General features: G+C 38.8%; 1 protein-coding gene across 1 annotated transcript in view; it reads right to left on the bottom strand.

Moving 5' to 3' along the window:
* COL25A1 (collagen type XXV alpha 1 chain) overlaps window positions 1-19,351 on the bottom strand; it is a 299,392-nt gene that overhangs the window by 68,390 nt on the left and 211,651 nt on the right. Inside the window, exons 8-11 of the mRNA XM_032186190.1 lie at window positions 15,675-15,746; window positions 14,677-14,784; window positions 11,675-11,710; window positions 1,504-1,530 (exon numbers count right to left, since the gene is read on the bottom strand). Of these exons, the coding sequence (XP_032042081.1) occupies window positions 1,504-1,530; window positions 11,675-11,710; window positions 14,677-14,784; window positions 15,675-15,746 (243 nt within the window). The remainder of the gene's footprint in view (window positions 1-1,503; window positions 1,531-11,674; window positions 11,711-14,676; window positions 14,785-15,674; window positions 15,747-19,351) is intronic.

Here is a 19,351-nt window from a genome sequence, read left to right as displayed (position 1 = left end):
AGAGCTACAAATCAGTAAAAAATAATATACTGGCACCTCAGCCTGTTTCCATGACCCTGAATGCTTTCCCCTTATTCCCAAAGCTTTCACTTTGGCATTCCCATTGCCTCTATTTGCTGGATGCATGGCCATGACTGCTAGCTACTGCAAAGGGGCCTTTTGTGAGCATTTTCACATCTTTGTATAATTTTTCAGAAAACTATAAGACAAATGGCATTAAACCATCAGCCTGAAAAAAACCATCCTGCTTGTAACAATTCCTCCTCTCAGTGACAGTCTCATATAGCCACTGACTTCTTATGAAACACAGGATGTTAGAAAGTGTAAATAAAATTGATTCTATCATTCCCTTAACCAATAAAGGTTTATCATATATTCAAAAGCTCATCAGCATGTGGGTTTTGCTGATGCTGTATGCTCAAAATATCCCACTCCCCCATACAATTATACAAATAATTGTATAATGGCAACTTCTAAATCATTACAGTTTTACAATGTCACATTCCTGCATTGTTAAACATGAAGAGTAGTCTTCTCCTTCAGCTTGCAAACTCTGTATAGTTTACAGCTATATCCATGGCAAAATCCCATGGATTTATGTGCTCTGTTATTACATTTTTACATATTATCATGCTTTCCTTTCTTTTGTTCATAAAGTTTCATTTTAACCCATGCAAGCAAACCTTCATTTTAAAGAATATTATCTCAGAAGAAAAAGAGGTGACAACTTTGCCACATAAGTTAATACTACTAATTCCTTTTTTTTTCCTTAATACAAATTAAGCCTGCCCAAATTAAATATCTTCCATAACCCTTCTTATCTCTTGAAATCAATGTGAAAATGAACTGCTTTGGTGGTGTGTGGGTGAGGATGCTGGAATGGTGCCACTGCTATTGCTGATACATCTAGGACTGTTTTAATGATGTAATTCCATAAATCCAAAGCGCACTCCATCAAACTGAGGCAGTCAGCTTTAATGAGTGTAAATAATGCTAAAGGCATTCATAGGAAGTCAGGTCCTGGGTTACAGGGAACAGGAAAACACTGGCAGACCACCTGAACAGAGTCAGCCAAGCACCATTTATCAGCAACACCTATGTGCTTTGTTGCTGCTGGTCGATTCTGTAGTCATATGGCACTGATCTACTTGAGTAAGGACGTGCATTTAATCAGAAACTCTATCTCCCCACCTTTCACAACGTTTTACCTTTGGTTTCATAGTTTCAGGGCAAGAATAAGAAAGTTATAGTGACCTATTCATCTGAATGTTAAACAGACAGATTGAAAAGAGTCTGTTTTACATTGCTTGAACTTCCAAGGACGGTGGAAATGGGAAATCTTACATCTCACGTTATATAGTTGCATTTTGCAAAAACAAAATTCAGAGCTTAAACTAATGGATTCAATGTGGTGTACAGTAGCTAATTCCATTCACCTTTTCTGCTTACAATTTGGCACCAGGAGGAATAATCACTTTCACAGTTTTGTTGTTTATACTATACCTTTTGTCCTGGAGGCCCCTGAGGTCCCTGCAAAGGGAAAACAATTCAATTAACATAATAACTCAAGCCAATTTAAACATAAATGACCAATTAAAACTGTCCTATTGTGTAAGCATTCAGATACTGGACTGAAACCAGCTGATGTTTTATACATCAAGGAAAAGCAAAACTTTCTGCTGAAAATGCACAATGGGTCTTTTCTCTTCTTTTGGAACAGATTTAACTACTAAGTGGAAGACTCAAATTTTCCCCCTTTCTAATCTTTTCTCTTCCATCCCATCTGTTTTTTCTGGTACTGACAAATCTATCAGCATTAAGATGACTGTTTATTTTCTGTTTCTGATACCAACTAACAGCCAATTGTGTGTCCATGGTAATATCTCTGCTTGGCAGCATAAAAGCAATGTTTATGCAACCAAGCTTATTTTATTTTATTTGACAGAGAGAAGCATAAGCCTCTACATCTCCTCATCTTCTAGTTCATTAAAGGTATCGACATTCATGACTATGTTTTACCCAACACGTGATTTATGCCATCAACTGCAAATAACAGAAAATACTTCAGAAATCATTAAGAATGCTCTTGGGAAGTAAAGAACCACCACTTTGCCCCTGGGACCTGAGAAGGCAGGAAGAGATACCTCAATGTGGGAAAGCTTAACTGCTTAATGTCACAGAGGAGTCCAAGCCTCGCTGATATTAATTGGGCCCATTTCTCGTCTGGCATCTCTGAAGTACCCAGGTGGTTTGTGGCCACAGCAGAGAGGGGAAGCAGCAGGGAAATAGATCAGCCAACCATGTCTTTGACATTATGTCAGTTTGTTTTGGTAAGAGTCAGACCATGTCCAGCACAGTCCTTATGTAATCTTTTCCCCATGTTTCTATTGGAGGTGCTGGTCCTATATCAAGCAAGATAATTCTGAGTCCAGGAGGGTTCAAAACAAAAAGCCCCAGACTGGAGAATCCAACTCCTTCTGAAGTTTGAAAAGATAAAAGAGGAATTGATGTCAGAACTGGAATTATTCAGAAATCTTGAACAATAGTATTGATGCTTCAAATTGTTGGGTCAAATTGGTTTTTAGGGTACTGTGAAGTTAGGCTGAACTATCCCTTTCTGGTAGATGCAGGGACTGTTGGAACATTGCTCTGATGCAACATTAACTGCTAACATGGAAAAGCTTCACTGGTTGTAATTTTTGGTACTGGATCCCCTGAACTGGATGAAAACCTTGCAGTTTTAAATATGGATTCACACATCTGGGCCAGACATCAGAACTTGCAAAAGCACAAATTAGTGTTTCTTCTTGAAACTTCTGTCTGATTATCTCAGCAGAATGAGGGTCTTGCAAGCATCTCCTTTTGACTATAGGGACAGATTTTGTAAAAGGAAAGATACCTGTGTGATGCAGGATCACAAATTTCCTCTTTTTTCTTCAAAAGGACATGAAAATACCCAAGCACTCAGCTCTGATGATGATTAGAGCAGTGAGTAGAGTGATCACGTGGTTTTTCAGAGTGGAGAAAAATCACACCAATCTACCACATTTCAGTAAACTGTTATTTAAATATTTATTTATTTATTTAATTTTTCAGTAAGTGCCTGAATTCTAAGCATAAGATTTACTTGAGGCTGAGGGCACCATTAGTACATAATGTGGTAAATGAACAGGCTATTGCTTGCAAGCAATGCTCAAGAAGTCTCCAGGAAGACATCCAGCTCTATGAAAACATCACTTGGGAGCCTTCAAAACAAAGTTACTCTCTGAAGGTAAATTTATCACTCACTTATTAATAGTATTCCCCAAAGTGAACTGTGAAATGTGCTGCTCTTTTGAGCATTTCTGTGCCTGGTGCTTGTAGCTGTCAACTTGTGGGATGGATAAAATTCAAAACACTGTGGATGTCTCCAGGAAAATATCTTTCCCTAGAATTTTCCCCTCACTGCTGCCATCATTCCAGCTCCTCCAGAGGAGTTACTGAATAAGAAAGTATTTACACAGTAGCAAAATCTGGCTCTCATTGTGCTTTTAAAATGAACCATTTAGAGAAAAGCTGTAGATACTTACTATTAGATATTTTATACAATTAGCAGTTTTATATTTCTCGTACTTAAACTTTTATTCAGACTGGAAATTACTCCCGTGTCTCATGCCCATTGAGCTATTACACCAGTTAATGACAAGAACACTCCTCAAAAATACGGCCACCTTCAGCAAGCCGATTGAAATTAAAAGCTTAAAGTTAAAAGTTTAAATTTTACAATTTACATGTAACAAGTGCTTCTTATTCTGTGAGTGCTCAGACTGTAAGCTACAGCTGAATACGACAATTTTCCTATAAAGGGCTGCTCCCTAGCACTGGGAAAGAAGCTCACAATTATGTGGAAACACAGCAGCTCATCAGCTGACACCTCCCATCCATCCCTCACATATGCGTGTCAGCAGCCACATAAACAGAAAATCTGAAATTTAGTTACTAACAAAGACTGACTTTGACAAACAGTAAAACACTCCTGAATTGCCATGAAGTGCCTGTTTTCTACGAGTTACTTACATTATCTAAGCAAGGTACAGAATTGCACTGGATAAACAGAAATAAAATTAAGTAAATACAATTTGTGAGAGGGAGGAGCATGAAGGGATTAAAAAAAAAAAAAAAGACTTCAGTGCATTCCCAGAGATACACTTCATAGCTTCCAGAAGTTCATAGCTTCCAGAAGATCCTGTATAGGAAATGGGAACTTCAATAGGACTGATTATTTTTTTTTTTCTAAATTTTTAACTGATCTGGGAAGAAGACTGCGTTGCCCACTTGATGAACAGACAGTAACACCAGCAATTAAAATCTCTGTGTAGGTCTTGAGACAGGACCAGAAGGCAAGAAATACCAGAAGGGTTCCACAACCAACTCCCCAGGTGTTTTCTTTTTGGTATGTGGTATTTTTTTCCTTAATAATAAGTAACATATAGTTATTCAGCTGCTGTGACTATCATCACTGGGAATATGAAGAAGATAAAACTAAAGCCTACAGAAAAAGAGCCACAGCCTTCTTTCACCTCCTAACTCCACCTCCCTCTGATATCTATATCAACAAATTTCTATAACTGTTATCAACTTCATCTACACAGATTATCCACCTCTTGCATGTATTATTGGAAATTGTCAGAATTTCCATGTAAGGGTGCTTGGATCAACTTGGAAACCACTGGTGACTGATGTTAGAGCACTCATTTTTTAAAGAGCATCTTGGTTTCAAAAACTCCAGTTCATGAGAACTATTGACGCCATTCAATTGTTTGGATAAAGTAACTGCTTAGCATCTTTGAAAATCAACCTGTTTTCCTTTAAATTGCTAAATACTCAGTGGGAAATTTCAGCTGATTTAGCTGAAAAATTTGATTGATATGGTTGCCCAAAATGGGAGGATAACTAAAAATAACATAAATTAAAAATAGTTCTCACTATTTCAGATACCCTGAACACTTCTAAAGAACCATTTTCAATCTTGTGCAACTGAGTAAACTAGTTACGCAGATGTGACAAGCTGCTGCAGGGCTTCATTGAAGTGGATTCTCATTCAATTCACTCCTCAACAGGAGGCCGGAAAAAGAAATTGTGTTGGTCCCAAGAAATTCAACTGCTATTTGTATGTTTCTGGAGATGGAGAATTATCTGATATGTACTTATGCACTTGAAAAACTGGGCATCCAAGGGTAAACAAATGTTTTTAAGTGTTCTAAGCAATTGTGGTTTTAAAAGTTAAGAGATTTCCATGATGAATACCATTCTTCAGCCTCTGTTTCCTGAAATCAAGGGATCTCCAGGGCTTGATCCATATCAAATCTTGGCATCACAGAAATGATCAAAGGAAGTTACAGCCTGACACATTTGAGTGCCTTGACTAACAACTACCTGAAATAATAATAACAATAAAAACTGAAAATGTTGACCCAAATGTAGTAAAAAAAACCCTCTGAGTCCAGAATTCTTCATAGATCTTGCTTCTCATGTTACAGTTATGTTTTTCTTTTAGGCTTACTTTGCTGCTTGTGCTTCAGCAAGCTGAAAAATAATGCTGCCCGGTGAAGGTTAAAGCTGTAATTCAAAGACAGAGAAATTCAGGGTGTAGTACTTTAAGAACAGGCTCCTGTGGTGTTTTTATATTTAATTTCCCATGTCTCCGTTGTGTAACATTTAAAGAAATGTATAAAATAGGAAGCTTGGAGTATTTTCTATTTGCAGGTCTGGGATAGGTGTAATGATTTGTTTTACAAGGTATCAGATTTCACAGATAGCGACCACAAACACCAAATGAAAAAGCCTAACAAAAATATAACAAAAACATAAACATATACTGAAAAAGTTGATATACTGAAAAAGTTATAAAACAAAGCATGTCATGATGGTTCAATACATGCATACAAAAAATCTCTTATTCCACAGCTCTGAAATAAAACAACAACAACAACATTTAAAAAATATTTTTGTTTTTTAAAAACACTTCCATACTACCTGTCTAAAGTAAAGATTCCTTATAACTAGAAGACCTTTAGTAGGTACTGTATCTATTTTCTGTGGGACAAAGGAAGTACCAAGAATGTATCTGAGAATGCATATTTTCCCTTGTGCCTATAAGAATCATGAAACATTATTTTTTCCACAAACCTAACAACAGAGAATTTAGGAAGGAAACCCAGAAGATGTACATGAAGAGGAAAAGCACAGGTTTCACACAAAGTATTCACCCGCATTTCAGAGAAACCTGTGTTCTGCTTGCTGATCCCATTTGCTGTGTGCAGCAGGCATGCAATGTAATTCTGAAAATGTGTTCCTGTGTGTTTGAAGAGTGTTTCATAAAGACTGCAATATCTGGAGTACTAGTATTGAAATGTGCAATGCTTTAGTACTGACGAACCAGCTAGATAAAAGAAAGACCAGCTAAGAAAACAGATCAGCTATGATGGGAAACCTCACATAACTTTTGATTAAGCAGCAGTCCCATATGCTACCTTCATTGATGAAAGGAGCAGCAATAACTGTTAATTAGTGCTCAGGCAGAGCTTCTCATCATCATTCTCTTAGTCATGGTTCTGACATCCCAGGCAACCTTTACTGAAGTACAGATGTTCCAAAATGCCAAAGACTAATTTCCCTAAGACTAGCACTTATAGGTTAAGGCAAATGCATTTATACTGTGAAGAAAAAAAAAAAAAAAAAAAAAGTTGCTGTGGGAGGCACAGGCTGAAATTTTCCACTTCAGCTGCTAGTTCTCCATAAACTCCAAACAACACCTTCTAAAATTTACTGTGAACATGCTTCCAGAATGAAACCAAGAAGGCTGTTGAAGAACTCTGGCTGTTGAAAGCAAAATCACAATTAGTAATTTCCTGGAGGAACTATGAAGATTCACACCAGGTGAGGATCTGTCCTTGGCCATTGGCCTGAAAGACTGAACTGAAGATAACAGCACTTCTCAGTCAGTTCTGCCAACTCCCTCTCAGTTGTCGTTGGTGGTGTTTTTTTTTGTTGGTGCTGTTTTTTTGCTTGTTTTGATTTTTAAACCTCAGACAAAAAATGTATATTAATACATTTTAAATATCTGACTTTTTACAGATTTAACTGCAAAGTTACACTCTTCTACTCTTCACATGTATGGGAATATCCTTTGGAAAAAGGTCCTTCTTATTCTGAATAACCAGTAAAAAGAGTAAGTCTTGTTTTCTTGAACAGATGCCCAGCAATACTGTACTAGCACAAGACTGCTAGTTTGGAAAACAATACATCTTAAGTAGAGTGATTCTGCATTTGGGTTAATCATTATAGTATAGATTTCTTTTGCAAAGAGACACCTTTACCTGCATTCCTTGGTTGTTCTGGACCTTTCTGTTCATGAAAAACAGCTGTAAAATTACTTACATGTCTTTAAAGCCAATATCTGGAGAAAAAATATATTTTTTCTCAATGACAAGAAGCTGTTGACTCTTACAATGAACACATTTAAAATGACTTATTTTCCAAGGAGTTAAAATTATCACAAATTTTGATTTTCCATTTTTTATCACTATGCACTGGTTGAGAATAGTTCTAAATATAAAAGTACCAAGAATGTTTGAAAAAGTCCTCCCATATGGAAATTAGAAATAAAAACAACCTATGCATACCTACAGTCCTACTGCAATTTTTGAATTTGAAAACTTCAATCTATCAGTGTCAGCAATTGAGGTTTCTTCTCACTGACTACATTTAGGACCTCATTAGCAACCAGGAATCCTAGCTTGTAGGTGCAGAAAAATCACAAATTCATTTATGATCCATTCTGAAAAAATGAGAAGATTAAAAAAAAAAAAAAAAAGTCTGGCATTTAAGAATCCTTAACACCAGGAAGAGAAGGTAAATGTCATGGGAAGAGGGATGAGTTATGACAGGCAAGGCACAACTTTAACTGAAAAGGTTGAAAAGCTAAGGAAACTGCCAGTCTTCCCTCTTGCATAGCAGACATTTTGCTAGTTCCACATTACATTACAAAACTTAATCCCTTTGGCATTACCCCACTGCTTGGCCTCCCTCTGAATTCTCTGAATCCTTTCTGCACAGAGGAACGATGCCTTCAACTCCTGCAGAAAGTACACCCAAAGGGCTTTCAAGTGCCCTGGAAACCAGACACAAATCGGAACTAACTAGCCATTCTTACACTCTCTTGTAACATTAAAGATGCATACAATCGCTCCTTTCTAACTTAGAACTAAGCCTCCACCTTACTGAAAATAAACTGAGCTCCCTTGTTCCCTACGTGGCTTAAAAATAAAGCAGGTTCTTCCTGACATATCAACAAATAGTGACAGAAGACCTTGCAAACCAGCCCTCCACAACATCTCAACCACAAGAGCAACAGAAGCACGCTGGCACTCTGACAATCTGGGAACATTTTCAACAGGGAATGAGACACCCCTGTAAGCAACAACTGGCTTTCCAAGCCCTCTCCTCCCACCACCCTGAAGCAACCCACACATACTTATATTGGACATGGAGAAAAAGAAAAGTTATTCCCTGTCTTCAGGTTAAATTTCCCTTGTGCACCTAAGGTTGGTTGAACTCTCATGACAAAGTAGAACTCATGCAAGAGAGCTCAGACATTGTCATCAGATACATTATCATCTGTGTCTGGTCCAAACAAGCCTCCCCTGCCTGAGAGGGAGAAAGGTCCCGAATTATTACTGCACTCTCTTACACCACCTGAGACACGATTTTCTTTTTCTTTATTGACACAGAAATTCACTAAGAATTGAGAAGAATGTGGCAGCAGGTCCTCAGGTGGAATAAATTGCCCGGTCTTCACTAGAATCACTGGATTTCCTATTTCAATGAGAAACGAGAATATTTCGTATTTCAGTGAGAACATGAACACTTCTAAAACTCCAACTGCATTAAAATGATTTCAACTTCTTGTGAATCATTGTTTGAGTAGGTCACAAGTTCCTCAAATGTGTAATAGGCTTGTGGTACATTCTGAGACACCAGCTGGAAAACATGCTATTATCTCATTATCTACCACCTTGCACTCTTCAGGAGTTTTATTCTACTTCTTGTAAGAAGAGAAAATAGAAAACTAAGTAATTTCAAGCTATGCCATTGTTGGTTCAGAGGTTAAAACTGAGTTCATTGGCTCTAACAATATTCTGTATATTCACCTAGAAATACTGAGGCATGTTACTGAACACAAGTGTAAACCACTTGTGGAAAAGAAAAGCTTCTATCCCCACTATTATAATCTAGAGGTCAGGCCTGCAGCTCTTCTTGAATTAAACAGCACCACGTGATTTAAAGCTGCTGAGAATGTGCTCCTTTAGGATACAAATAGCCTTTGGCTTCCACCAACATCAGCAAGTACATCCAAAACTTAGGGATTGTTTCTGAGCATCTGGTGCTCTCCTTGGTTGTATCCTGTCTCTATTCTGGAAGAAGACCCAGAGTACATGCCACACTACTTGGCTTCTTACTGGAAAGGGTCTTGGACATGAGGGCAAGTCAGAATCCACAGGTGGACTTCTGGGAGGCCAGGACTGTAGTGTTTTATGTGCATCTATTTCCCAGATTCTACTTCAAATGAAGAAAAACCAGATACTTGTACTTCAGACTCAGTGTGAAACAAAGGTTAGTCTTTACAAAATAGTTCCTGCAATATTAACCTAGAAGTCCCTCAGGGCAGAGGTCTGTGCTATAATTTACTTTGAAAAGATGGATGGATAATATGGAAAAAGAATTACAGGTAGGCCTGTGTTCTCCACAGCAAACTATACCTATTTTCTCTGGCAGCACAATTTACAGTGCACCTTTTGGGAAATCAGCAACTTCTGTAGCAGCACCTCAAATTTCAATATGGAATTAAAGAGCTATTTGAGTGAAGAAATACAGGATGGAAGAAGATGTTTGATGAAGCTAGACAGTATCTCAACAGTTTTAGCACTTTCCACAGGGAAGACAGTCTGGAAACCTGTACTGGCATAAAGGGTATGTCAAAAGCACCAAGAAAAATAAAAAGAAATTAATTGCCTCCCTGATACCCTGGTGCTCTTTGCTTGATCTATACACAACTTAATGCTTAAGCCATAAGACTAGCTTTTAGACCAAGCACTTGGAGATGGGAGTTCATATAGTCTGGGATCTTTCGCTAATTCAAGCTTGCTAATTTGATTTTTATAATACTTTTTTCTCCCTATTTAAACACAGCTGCATTTAGAGAAATGGTCAGTAGCATTAGTTTAGTTCTTGCACACAGATGGCTAGTTTAGAGCAGTGGGAATCTTCTGAACATGGTGATGGACTGTCTTTGGCTTTAAAGACCCTCACAGAATCTGTGACCCTGAAGACCTGGTCTTGAACAGAAGGAAGACACTGTTGAAGAATGAGTGAGTTTGGTTCAGAGGTCAAAAAGGAGATTACAAATGAAACAAAACAGAACAAAATATATATATATATATATCCTTACTATCTATTATACATATTATTAACAATAGGGCCCCATAAACCAAAACAGAAAGAAGAAAAAATAGCCTACAAATGTGCTAAAACACAAGGTAGTACCTTTAAGAGGCTTTGATTTTGGTTCTCTTGAATCTTTATTTTGAAAAGAAAAGATATAGGACTAACTTCCTGATCACAGCAGATATTTCAGAGTCTCAGAATCTTAGCTTATTCTTCCAAAATACTTTGGATTTTGTCAATCCAAAATGCATTGCAATTTTTCAAGATAAAGTATCATCACACCTGTTTAAAACTTCATAGATTCAAATAGGTAGTAATCATATCTGCAGTGATTGCTAAGCATATAATCTTCCTTCTCAGAAGCATTCAGGAATCAAAAACACATGGCATGGGCTACAATTCTGTCATCTCTCATAAAAAAATAAAAATGACCATGAGTGTTTAGGGAGATCTTAATGAAAAAAATCACTGTGTGTTTCACAGTTCTGGGACAGACAGAAACTTCTGATGCTTTACCCTGTGGCTGAAGCTGATTTACAACCAGTGAAGCTTCAGTTTGCTTCCAAATGAATAGGGCTAATTAGTTCCTGATGTGACAGAAAACATCTTCTCCCATATCTGAATATTTGGGAAAAGTGCATTCATTTGGCTTTTATATTCTCCCACACATGACAAAAAAAAAAAAGAAGAAAAAAAAAAAACAAAACCTCAAGAGAGGATAATATTCTGACTGTTTCCGTATGCTGTACTGCGCCTTCGCCGTTCCAGCAAGCAAAGGGACAGAACAATTGCCACAGAGACAGCTGGGATTTTGGCCCTTAAAATAAGTAGATGGCTGTTGTGCTGCTCCATGGTCTCAAGGCAGACAATTCAACTTCACTGACAGTGGTAAGTGGGGGTCACAAACCAGGCAAACCTTGCCTGGTTCTTTTGCTTTGCTGTGCCCCTGACTGTTTTATTTCCCTCTGTTTCTGCAACCTGAAAGAACTGGCTGGTCTTATATTACAGGCAACTGTATGTAAAAAGAGGAAATTTGTCTTTCTCATGTATTCTTCACAAATGAGACATCAAATGCACTGAGACAAAGGAAGGTTTGGAAATACAGTTATAAAGCTCTCTGGAATTCCACGTTTTCAAAAAGGTGTTAAAAATCTGTTACAGTTTCTTAGCAAACTGGAAGAGTACTTACTGTCAGTCCTTGTTCGCCTGTTTTTCCAGGCTCACCCTTAAAAAAAAAAAAAAAGTGTGAATAATTTCAGGAGCATGTCTTGAATTCATTGCTTTACCTCATAACATTGACTTTAAAAATTCCATTCTTTAACAGGTATGACAACTTACTACACATTTTATATATATATACACATATACACATTGCTTTTTAAAGTAATAGGCCAAATCACATGTATTTTAAGAGGCAAAGTACTATTTCACCATCTTTTAATGGTGTAGTTCTCCAGGCAACAGTCAAACACTGGTGTCCTGATTCCCTGCCCCTTGGTTCCAATCATAATATTCCACTCCAGTGAATTGTGCTAAAGAACACAGAGAAAGGTTATTTTCACATGTGTGCTGAATCCCACTGTTTACATATTCCAAAATCGCTGAGTGTTCTGTGTCATCACCACAGTCAGCATGCATAACTTACCGTTGCAGATTATCATATTGTGTAAATCCATGAATATTAAGATTTTGAAGGCATGCGATAATTACTCATCTGTTAAATACCTGGACTGCTTTTCAAAATGGTAACCCATCATTTTTCCAATTTAGCCTTTCTGCAGGCACAGATCTACATAAAGTCAGAACCTATCTTCTCCCTTTTCCTCTCATATGAACACATACAACTGTCTGACGAGACAGTAGACTGGATCAGTCATACAATATGGGCTAAAGATATCTATCCAAAAAAACACAGTTCCTATCATTTTTATTTATCTAGTTTACAGATCACTCCCTTGTAAACCCAAATGTGCACAGGGCAATCCATGCGCTTTTTTATCAGTGCAGCTGCAGGAACATCTTTACCAGCTTTGTCATAAAAGAAAACCTGTCAAAACCAGATGGGAACTGTTTTGATGCTGCTGTTCTTGGCAACTGAACAGAATCAGAGCTGCTACTCTGGGTAGGTGTGCATTCAGAAGCACAAATGTAGCATCTGCAAACACACTGAGAAACCAGTGAGAGAGAAGCCACACAAGCACAGGTTTCAGACAGCAAATTATCCAAGCTGGTTGGACTTTTTGCTCCCTCTGAAACCTTGCTAGCTGACTTACACAGCAATCTCACAATGGCTGCTGGAGTTGCTCACCTGGGCCCTTTGGGACATGAGCGCAGGACTTTCTCAGGACACACAGCAAGTGTATTTGTACGGGGAAAGGCAGGGCATATTCTTGCAGCCCTAGTGATTATAAGCTCCTCGCTAACAAGGAAATACTTGCTTAAGGAAATTACTGCCTTATCACGGAGGCTGGCCATGGTAAGGACTTTCTCCTCTAGCTTTGTAATGCTGCAAGGTCCCTACCTGTAACACAGTATAGCTACTGTTTTGTTGTTCACCTCTTCGGCTAAAAGGTCCGCACAAGCCTTTTAAAAATACAAAGCTGTCACTGCCTCTGGGACAAGTATTCCCTTTACTGCTCTCCTGCTTGACTGTGTATCAATCATGCAGCCATGGAAGAACAAGCCTTTCAAGGATCAGCAATTTAACCTGTGGATACAGGACACTGAGAAGAAGGAGGATGGTAACAACAGTCAGCAATCTGGTTGGTTTCTGAGTCCTTGTTGTATCTGATTCTAAATCTGTACTATAAACTGATTTTCCAAGGGCTTAAGATAGCCACAGCTGGGGAAAAAAAGAAAAGAAAAAAAACTATAAAAAGAAACTCTCTCTTGCCATCTAAAGTCAAAATCACTACAGAACTATTATAACATGGCATGACCTCATTGCATAAAATACATTACTTCCCTGTTATGAGAAACACTGATGTTCCCTTTGCTAAGCAGCAAAAAAACCCAAGCAATCCACAGTCAGATTGTGACCAGCAACACCAGCTGATTCTCCTAGTCTCTTATATGTGAATTATAAAAGTGGTGTCACCGCAGTCAGAAATTTCATTGTGGCTTCAGCCTCAGCCCTAACTACTTTAAACCAGAAGAAACTCTGCTGAATGCAGTCAATTTTACTGCATTACAAGACTAACAAGAAATAACTCGATGGCCAAAGTAAAGCATTGTAGTGAAAGCAACAGACTTCAAGGTTAATTCCGTAACCTTGTGCTAGAACTTGGCAGAGCAATAAGAACCTCGTGTTTTTTTTTTTTGTTTACACTAAAAACACTAATAAACAGTAGTGTACTACAGGCCTCAAGGGACATTTCAGACTTGTGATGTGTCCCCTGCCTATCATTCAGTTTCCACACTGATAATACAACGGCATTTGTGATGAACAGAGAGGTATTTCTTTCAAACAAATAATAAAAAGCAGTCACAAACTATAAAACTAATATACTCATATTTCCACAAAAAAAAAAAAAAAGTAAAAAAAAAAGTCCTGCATTTATACATCTGTTTACGTGTTTTGTAACGATTAAGTGATCATCATGAAGTGCTATGGGTTGTGAGTCTGATCCAGTGCCTAAAACAAACAATAAGCAATATACTGTATTCTGCTGGTAGTTCTAATGAAATACAGGGGATGAGACAAACAAAATGGTGCTATTATAGTTGTGTAAAGATGGCAGAATTTCACTCCAACATTTATCATACTTTGGGCGGCATTTAGCAGTTTATTACTATAATTATATAATTTGAGGATAAATCATTAGGAAGCAAGAATCCAAGCCAGTCCATGTAAAGTCTCAAATTCAGCTTTATCTTGAAGTCTGAGCAGCAACATTTGCTGCTTGTAGAGTGGGGCAGACCCTCCTCACACAGCTATTAAAACATCAATGAGCAACTCAGAAACCTTAGAAGGTGTGGGGAAAACTGTCAGGGGTGGGAGAGAAGAAACCTAGGTGTTACTCTTGGCCCTGCTATGAACTTGCTGTGTGTGGTGGGGGGACTTCAGGTACACTATGAAATTTGTCTGTGGTTCAGCCTCCACGTGTCTTATTTGCCAATCTTCACAAACCATCTTTGAAACTGAGCTGGCACATACTTGAGAGGAATTTGGACACCAACAGACTAACTCACCGGAATACCAGGCATCCCTCGAGGACCATCTTTGCCAGTATCTCCTGGGGGACCTCTGGGTCCTGGTGGCCCTGGAGGTCCAGGGGGTCCAGCTTGTCCTTGGTCCCCCTAAACCAGCAAAAAAAAATCATCGTCAGAGGTTTGCTTTCGAGGCACCAACCACACTAAAAGACATTGTTTCCCAGAAAGAACGCAAGATAAGCTGGAAGGAGCTGCCATGAGCTAGACACTGGCATCCTTCACCCCTTATGGCAAAGACAGCACTTTGCCTTGAAGACCAGTGGGCTGTACCTGTCCCATGCAATCAGCCACAGAACAGAAGGCTTGCATTCTATACAGCTTGTCCTACTACAGGACATGCACTAAAATTTGGGGTAGCTTTGCAATATTTTATTCATCCACTTTTCCAGAGTGAGTAACTGTTTTCAATAAGCAGCTCTTCACTTCATGATTGGCACAATCACAAAAAAGCTGAAGTTAAAGCAAAAACAAAAACAAAAAAGTCACCTACAAGAATTAGATGGCTCACTTGGCAGCTTTCCAAAGCCCATCGGTGATACGTGGACAAACTTCAAACACGACCATGGAAAATAACCGCTTACCCCCAAAGTTTTCATCTGTTTTGGGGAGCTGTTTTATAGTTATAATCAGCCAAACCCCTTTAATGATTTGGACCTAATAATTTGTAAAAGACATTTTCTAAGAAAGCTTCAAAACATATTACCATTCCCTTTTATAAAACACCAGAAATGGTGCTCAACTACTTTAATTTCCAGCATACCACCACAAACCACTGAAAGAGCTGACTGCATCTTAAATGTGGACAACTCAGCAAAGCTACCCATTGTATTTTAAGCATTAATTTCACTTATACTTCCTTAAATTCCAGAGCATTTTCAAATTAACAACCTGCTATAAGAAGGCATCTGACAAAAAGGTACAGCAGAAAGTAAACTGAATGTAAAGAAGAACCAGACTCAAGTGAGATGAAGCACTACCTTAATGAGGCGGCGTTTAATGAGCTGCTGATCAGCAGACAGAAACCCATGATTGATTTTAGGAAACACCATCTGATCAGGCAGGTGAGGTCAAAAGTTGAAGATCAGAGATGAGAGAATTGAAGAATAGACATCAGAAGGCCCGAGAAAGAAATAAAGATATATTCATTAGACTTGTAATAGTTAAAATTATATAAACTGGTGCTTCTGTCTGATAGAAGCTGTGCTTTTTCCTTCGAAGAAAATGCCCTCTAAAGTACAGGACATACTGCTTTAATGAATTAATCATATGTAATTAACTGCGTAACAAAAAAACTCCACAGTTTTCTTGGGAGAATTCTTCACTTTTATTTTTATTTTTCATTATCTAGGCTCTGAGCATCAGTATCTTTATATGCTGTTTTCAGCAAAGCTTCTAGAGACAAAGCACCAGTTCAACTTTCAGTCAGATTTTCTAACCAGCATATTGTGCCATGAAGAATGGTGTCATTTGAATAAGGACTGGAGCTCCAGCTTGACCAGATTGCTTCAGTCCTTCCTGCTTAATTTGCAAATGCACTTGGAAAAATCAGCACATACAGATTAAACTTCAGATATCTAACACAGGTAACTCACTCTCTATATAACCAGGTTCACTGACGTTTTCCACACTCCTGTATGCCTCAGGGAAGCAGAACTACAGAAAAAAAAATTTCATCCGAAAATAAAATACTGATCAAGAGCACATGGAAAGTGTGTGCTACCGGTGGTAACACTGTACACAGCTATGGATTTGATCCCACGTTTTGCATCAGGAATGCTTACGCCAAGGCAAAGGCAGTGAGGGTTGACTTAGGCCCACCATAAGGATTCATGGCTATCCCATGGTAAAAATGATTATTTCATGTGCACTTTTATGCTGATACAGAGAGACCTGACTGAACAGGTACGTGTCAGCCACAAACCTTGACGGTGAGGATCTGATTACTGTGCAGAGCAGCGACTGTGGGGAAGCCTGGCAGACCCTAGGGACACAGCATAACATGGTACCAAAACAGCACAACACAAACAACACAGAGACAATTTACTAACACACAAACAGAACAAACACCATGTTTAGTATACCCCACATTGCCTACTGACAGGGAACAGCCTCTCTGTCATACGGGAAACAGAATTAGGTTTGCACTACGCTGCACATGTAGGTTGTTACTTCACAACATTATAAACAGATTTTAGAAGGAGCAGTTGCTCAGAGGTGACTTTTCTTGAAATTACAATAAATTGTTATGATCGTTTGACAGTTGTTAGGCTATCGGCCAGCTGATGACTGAGCCATTTCCAACCAAATGTTCTACAACACTTCAAGAGAGCTATGCAGAAAGCTTGGATTCCGGATTGCCGCAAAACTTGACAGCTGTGACAGTGGATTTTGAGGCATTTTGTGGAATTACCATCCTGCTCCTCGTGTTCTGTTTAACATATGACATTCAGCACATAAACTGGTAATACAAACACAATTATAAACACTGAACAACAATCTACTACTAGATCTGGGGGAGTCCACAATGGCCACAATCAACGTTTTCAACACATACATAACCAGGGCAAAATTTTTCCCATCAAGTGCTGTATGCTGCATGTGGTCTCTCACAATCTACTCTACCAAGATGTGCAGAACTTATACTGTACTGGTACAAAAACAAAACAAAACAAAAAAGTGGTAATCATGGCCTGGTGTGGCAATACAGGGGGTGAATTTTACTCTCAGTTCAACACTCTTCTTGTGCTGCATTCTAGGGTTCAAATCAGACCTCCTGATAAAGCTGAAGTTTTGTGAGGTTGAGAAGTATATTCCTAAAATAAGAAATCCTCCAGGCACAGCACACTATCTGAAGCAGAGGTTCTCAAAGGTTCTCTCTCATGGAGAGCCAGGAAATGGCTGAGACACATCAGGCTGAGGCATACAGTCTTGTGCCTCTAAACTCCCTATGTGCACGCATGCATACGTGCCACCTCTGTGAGAAGGAGCTGGTGGCACAGCCCCCTGCAAGACCTGCAGGGTGGCAGTTTGGCTCCTATGAAAGGAAAGGCTGCACCTGGCTCTGACCACCAGACAAGGTGGCTTCCAAGAAGTCTTGCATGAAAGCCCTGATGGTGCAGCCCACAGAGCCATGGGGCAGCCATGGTGCATGAGCCCCCTGCAGCCCAGCTGGCCTCGTGGAAAGCACCAACAGGAAAGAGCAGCCTGATAGCTGCAGCAGAGTCATCATTACAAGAATTTGCTCTGTGCATCTCCACCTGCAATGACAACAAAGATCCTCTGGTTCACAAAGATCATATTGGTCTTTCCAAAGGGGGAAAAAAAGAAAAAGCAGAGTTATATTCTGATGTGTACAACATGTCCTTCACTAGTGCCTTTGAGATGCATTAAGCAACTTTGGTCTTGATGTGCTGTGAGATAAGAGGAAGCTGAGACCCTGCAAGTGGATCCCAGCAAGTCAGAGGCAGTTTAACCAGCCATCCCACTTTGGAACGGGGTGTGGCTAACTGCATTGGTTGGTGACCTGAAATCTCCTCTTTAGAAACAAATAAAAAGAAAACAAAACCAAAAAAGGCTAAGCCACCAAACATTTTAAGAGACTCATTCCCGAAACACTGCTAAGACAGGAATGATACATCATTTAGAAAACAGATGTATCAAATATTCATTTATCTTATTATGGAATATAAATTTAAGAAATTATTAGATGGTAATGTGCCAGAATCTTTACATCTGTGACTCATTAGCCCTGCTGTGCCCATGGTTCGTTCCTCTGCTAGATAAAACTACAATACCCATGTAATGGAAATGAGTACAAACAAGAAACCTACAAAAGATCTAAAATTTAAGCAGCATGCAATATATTTAAAATCTCATTTATTAAAAAGGGGATTACCAGAAAATCTTTTAAACAGTTCATTCTTATTCATTAGCCTTTAGGATTACTACATGGTTATTTTCATAGTTACCACTATATGTAGCATAATTTCAATTTGACATTTTGGAGAAAAAAAGGGAAAACTAAATCTCATTATTACATTTATTTCATGTTGAATACAAAGAAAAGAGAAAATAATTATGAAAGGAGATACTCTGAAAATACAGTTTTGATTTTAAAAATCTTGCTGAGAATAAAAGAAAGAGTTTTGAAAGTTTTGTATAGCTCCACACAGGAACACTTCCATAGAGCACTTCACAGTCCATTCCCAATGCTTCCCAATACCACACAGGCAAGTTCAAGAGTAGTTATCAGCACCTCAGGTTTCTGCTTACCTTATGAGAAAGAGAACCCATCCCCTCTTCAGCAACAACTTTTTCCAACATGTTCTCAAGTGGGAAAAAGCCATCTTTCTTTTGTCCAAAGGAGACAATTTCATGGAATTATAGAATGGTTTGGGTTGGAAGGGACCTTAAAAATCATGCAGTTCCAATCCTGTGCCATGGGCAGGGACACCTCCCACCAGACCATATCCCATCCAAAGCCCCATCCAGCCTGGCCTTGAACAGCTCCAGGGATGGGGCACCCACAACTTCTCTGTGCAACCTGTTCCAGTGCCTCACTGCCCTCACAGTGAAGAATTTCCTCCTTATATCTCATCTAAAACTACCCTCCTGTAGTTTAAAGCCATTATCCTATCACTCCACTCCCTGGCAA

This window comes from Aythya fuligula, chromosome 4 (assembly GCF_009819795.1).
Source record: "Aythya fuligula isolate bAytFul2 chromosome 4, bAytFul2.pri, whole genome shotgun sequence".
Classification (NCBI taxonomy): domain Eukaryota; kingdom Metazoa; phylum Chordata; class Aves; order Anseriformes; family Anatidae; genus Aythya; species Aythya fuligula.
This window is presented reverse-complemented; position numbering and strand designations above follow the sequence as displayed.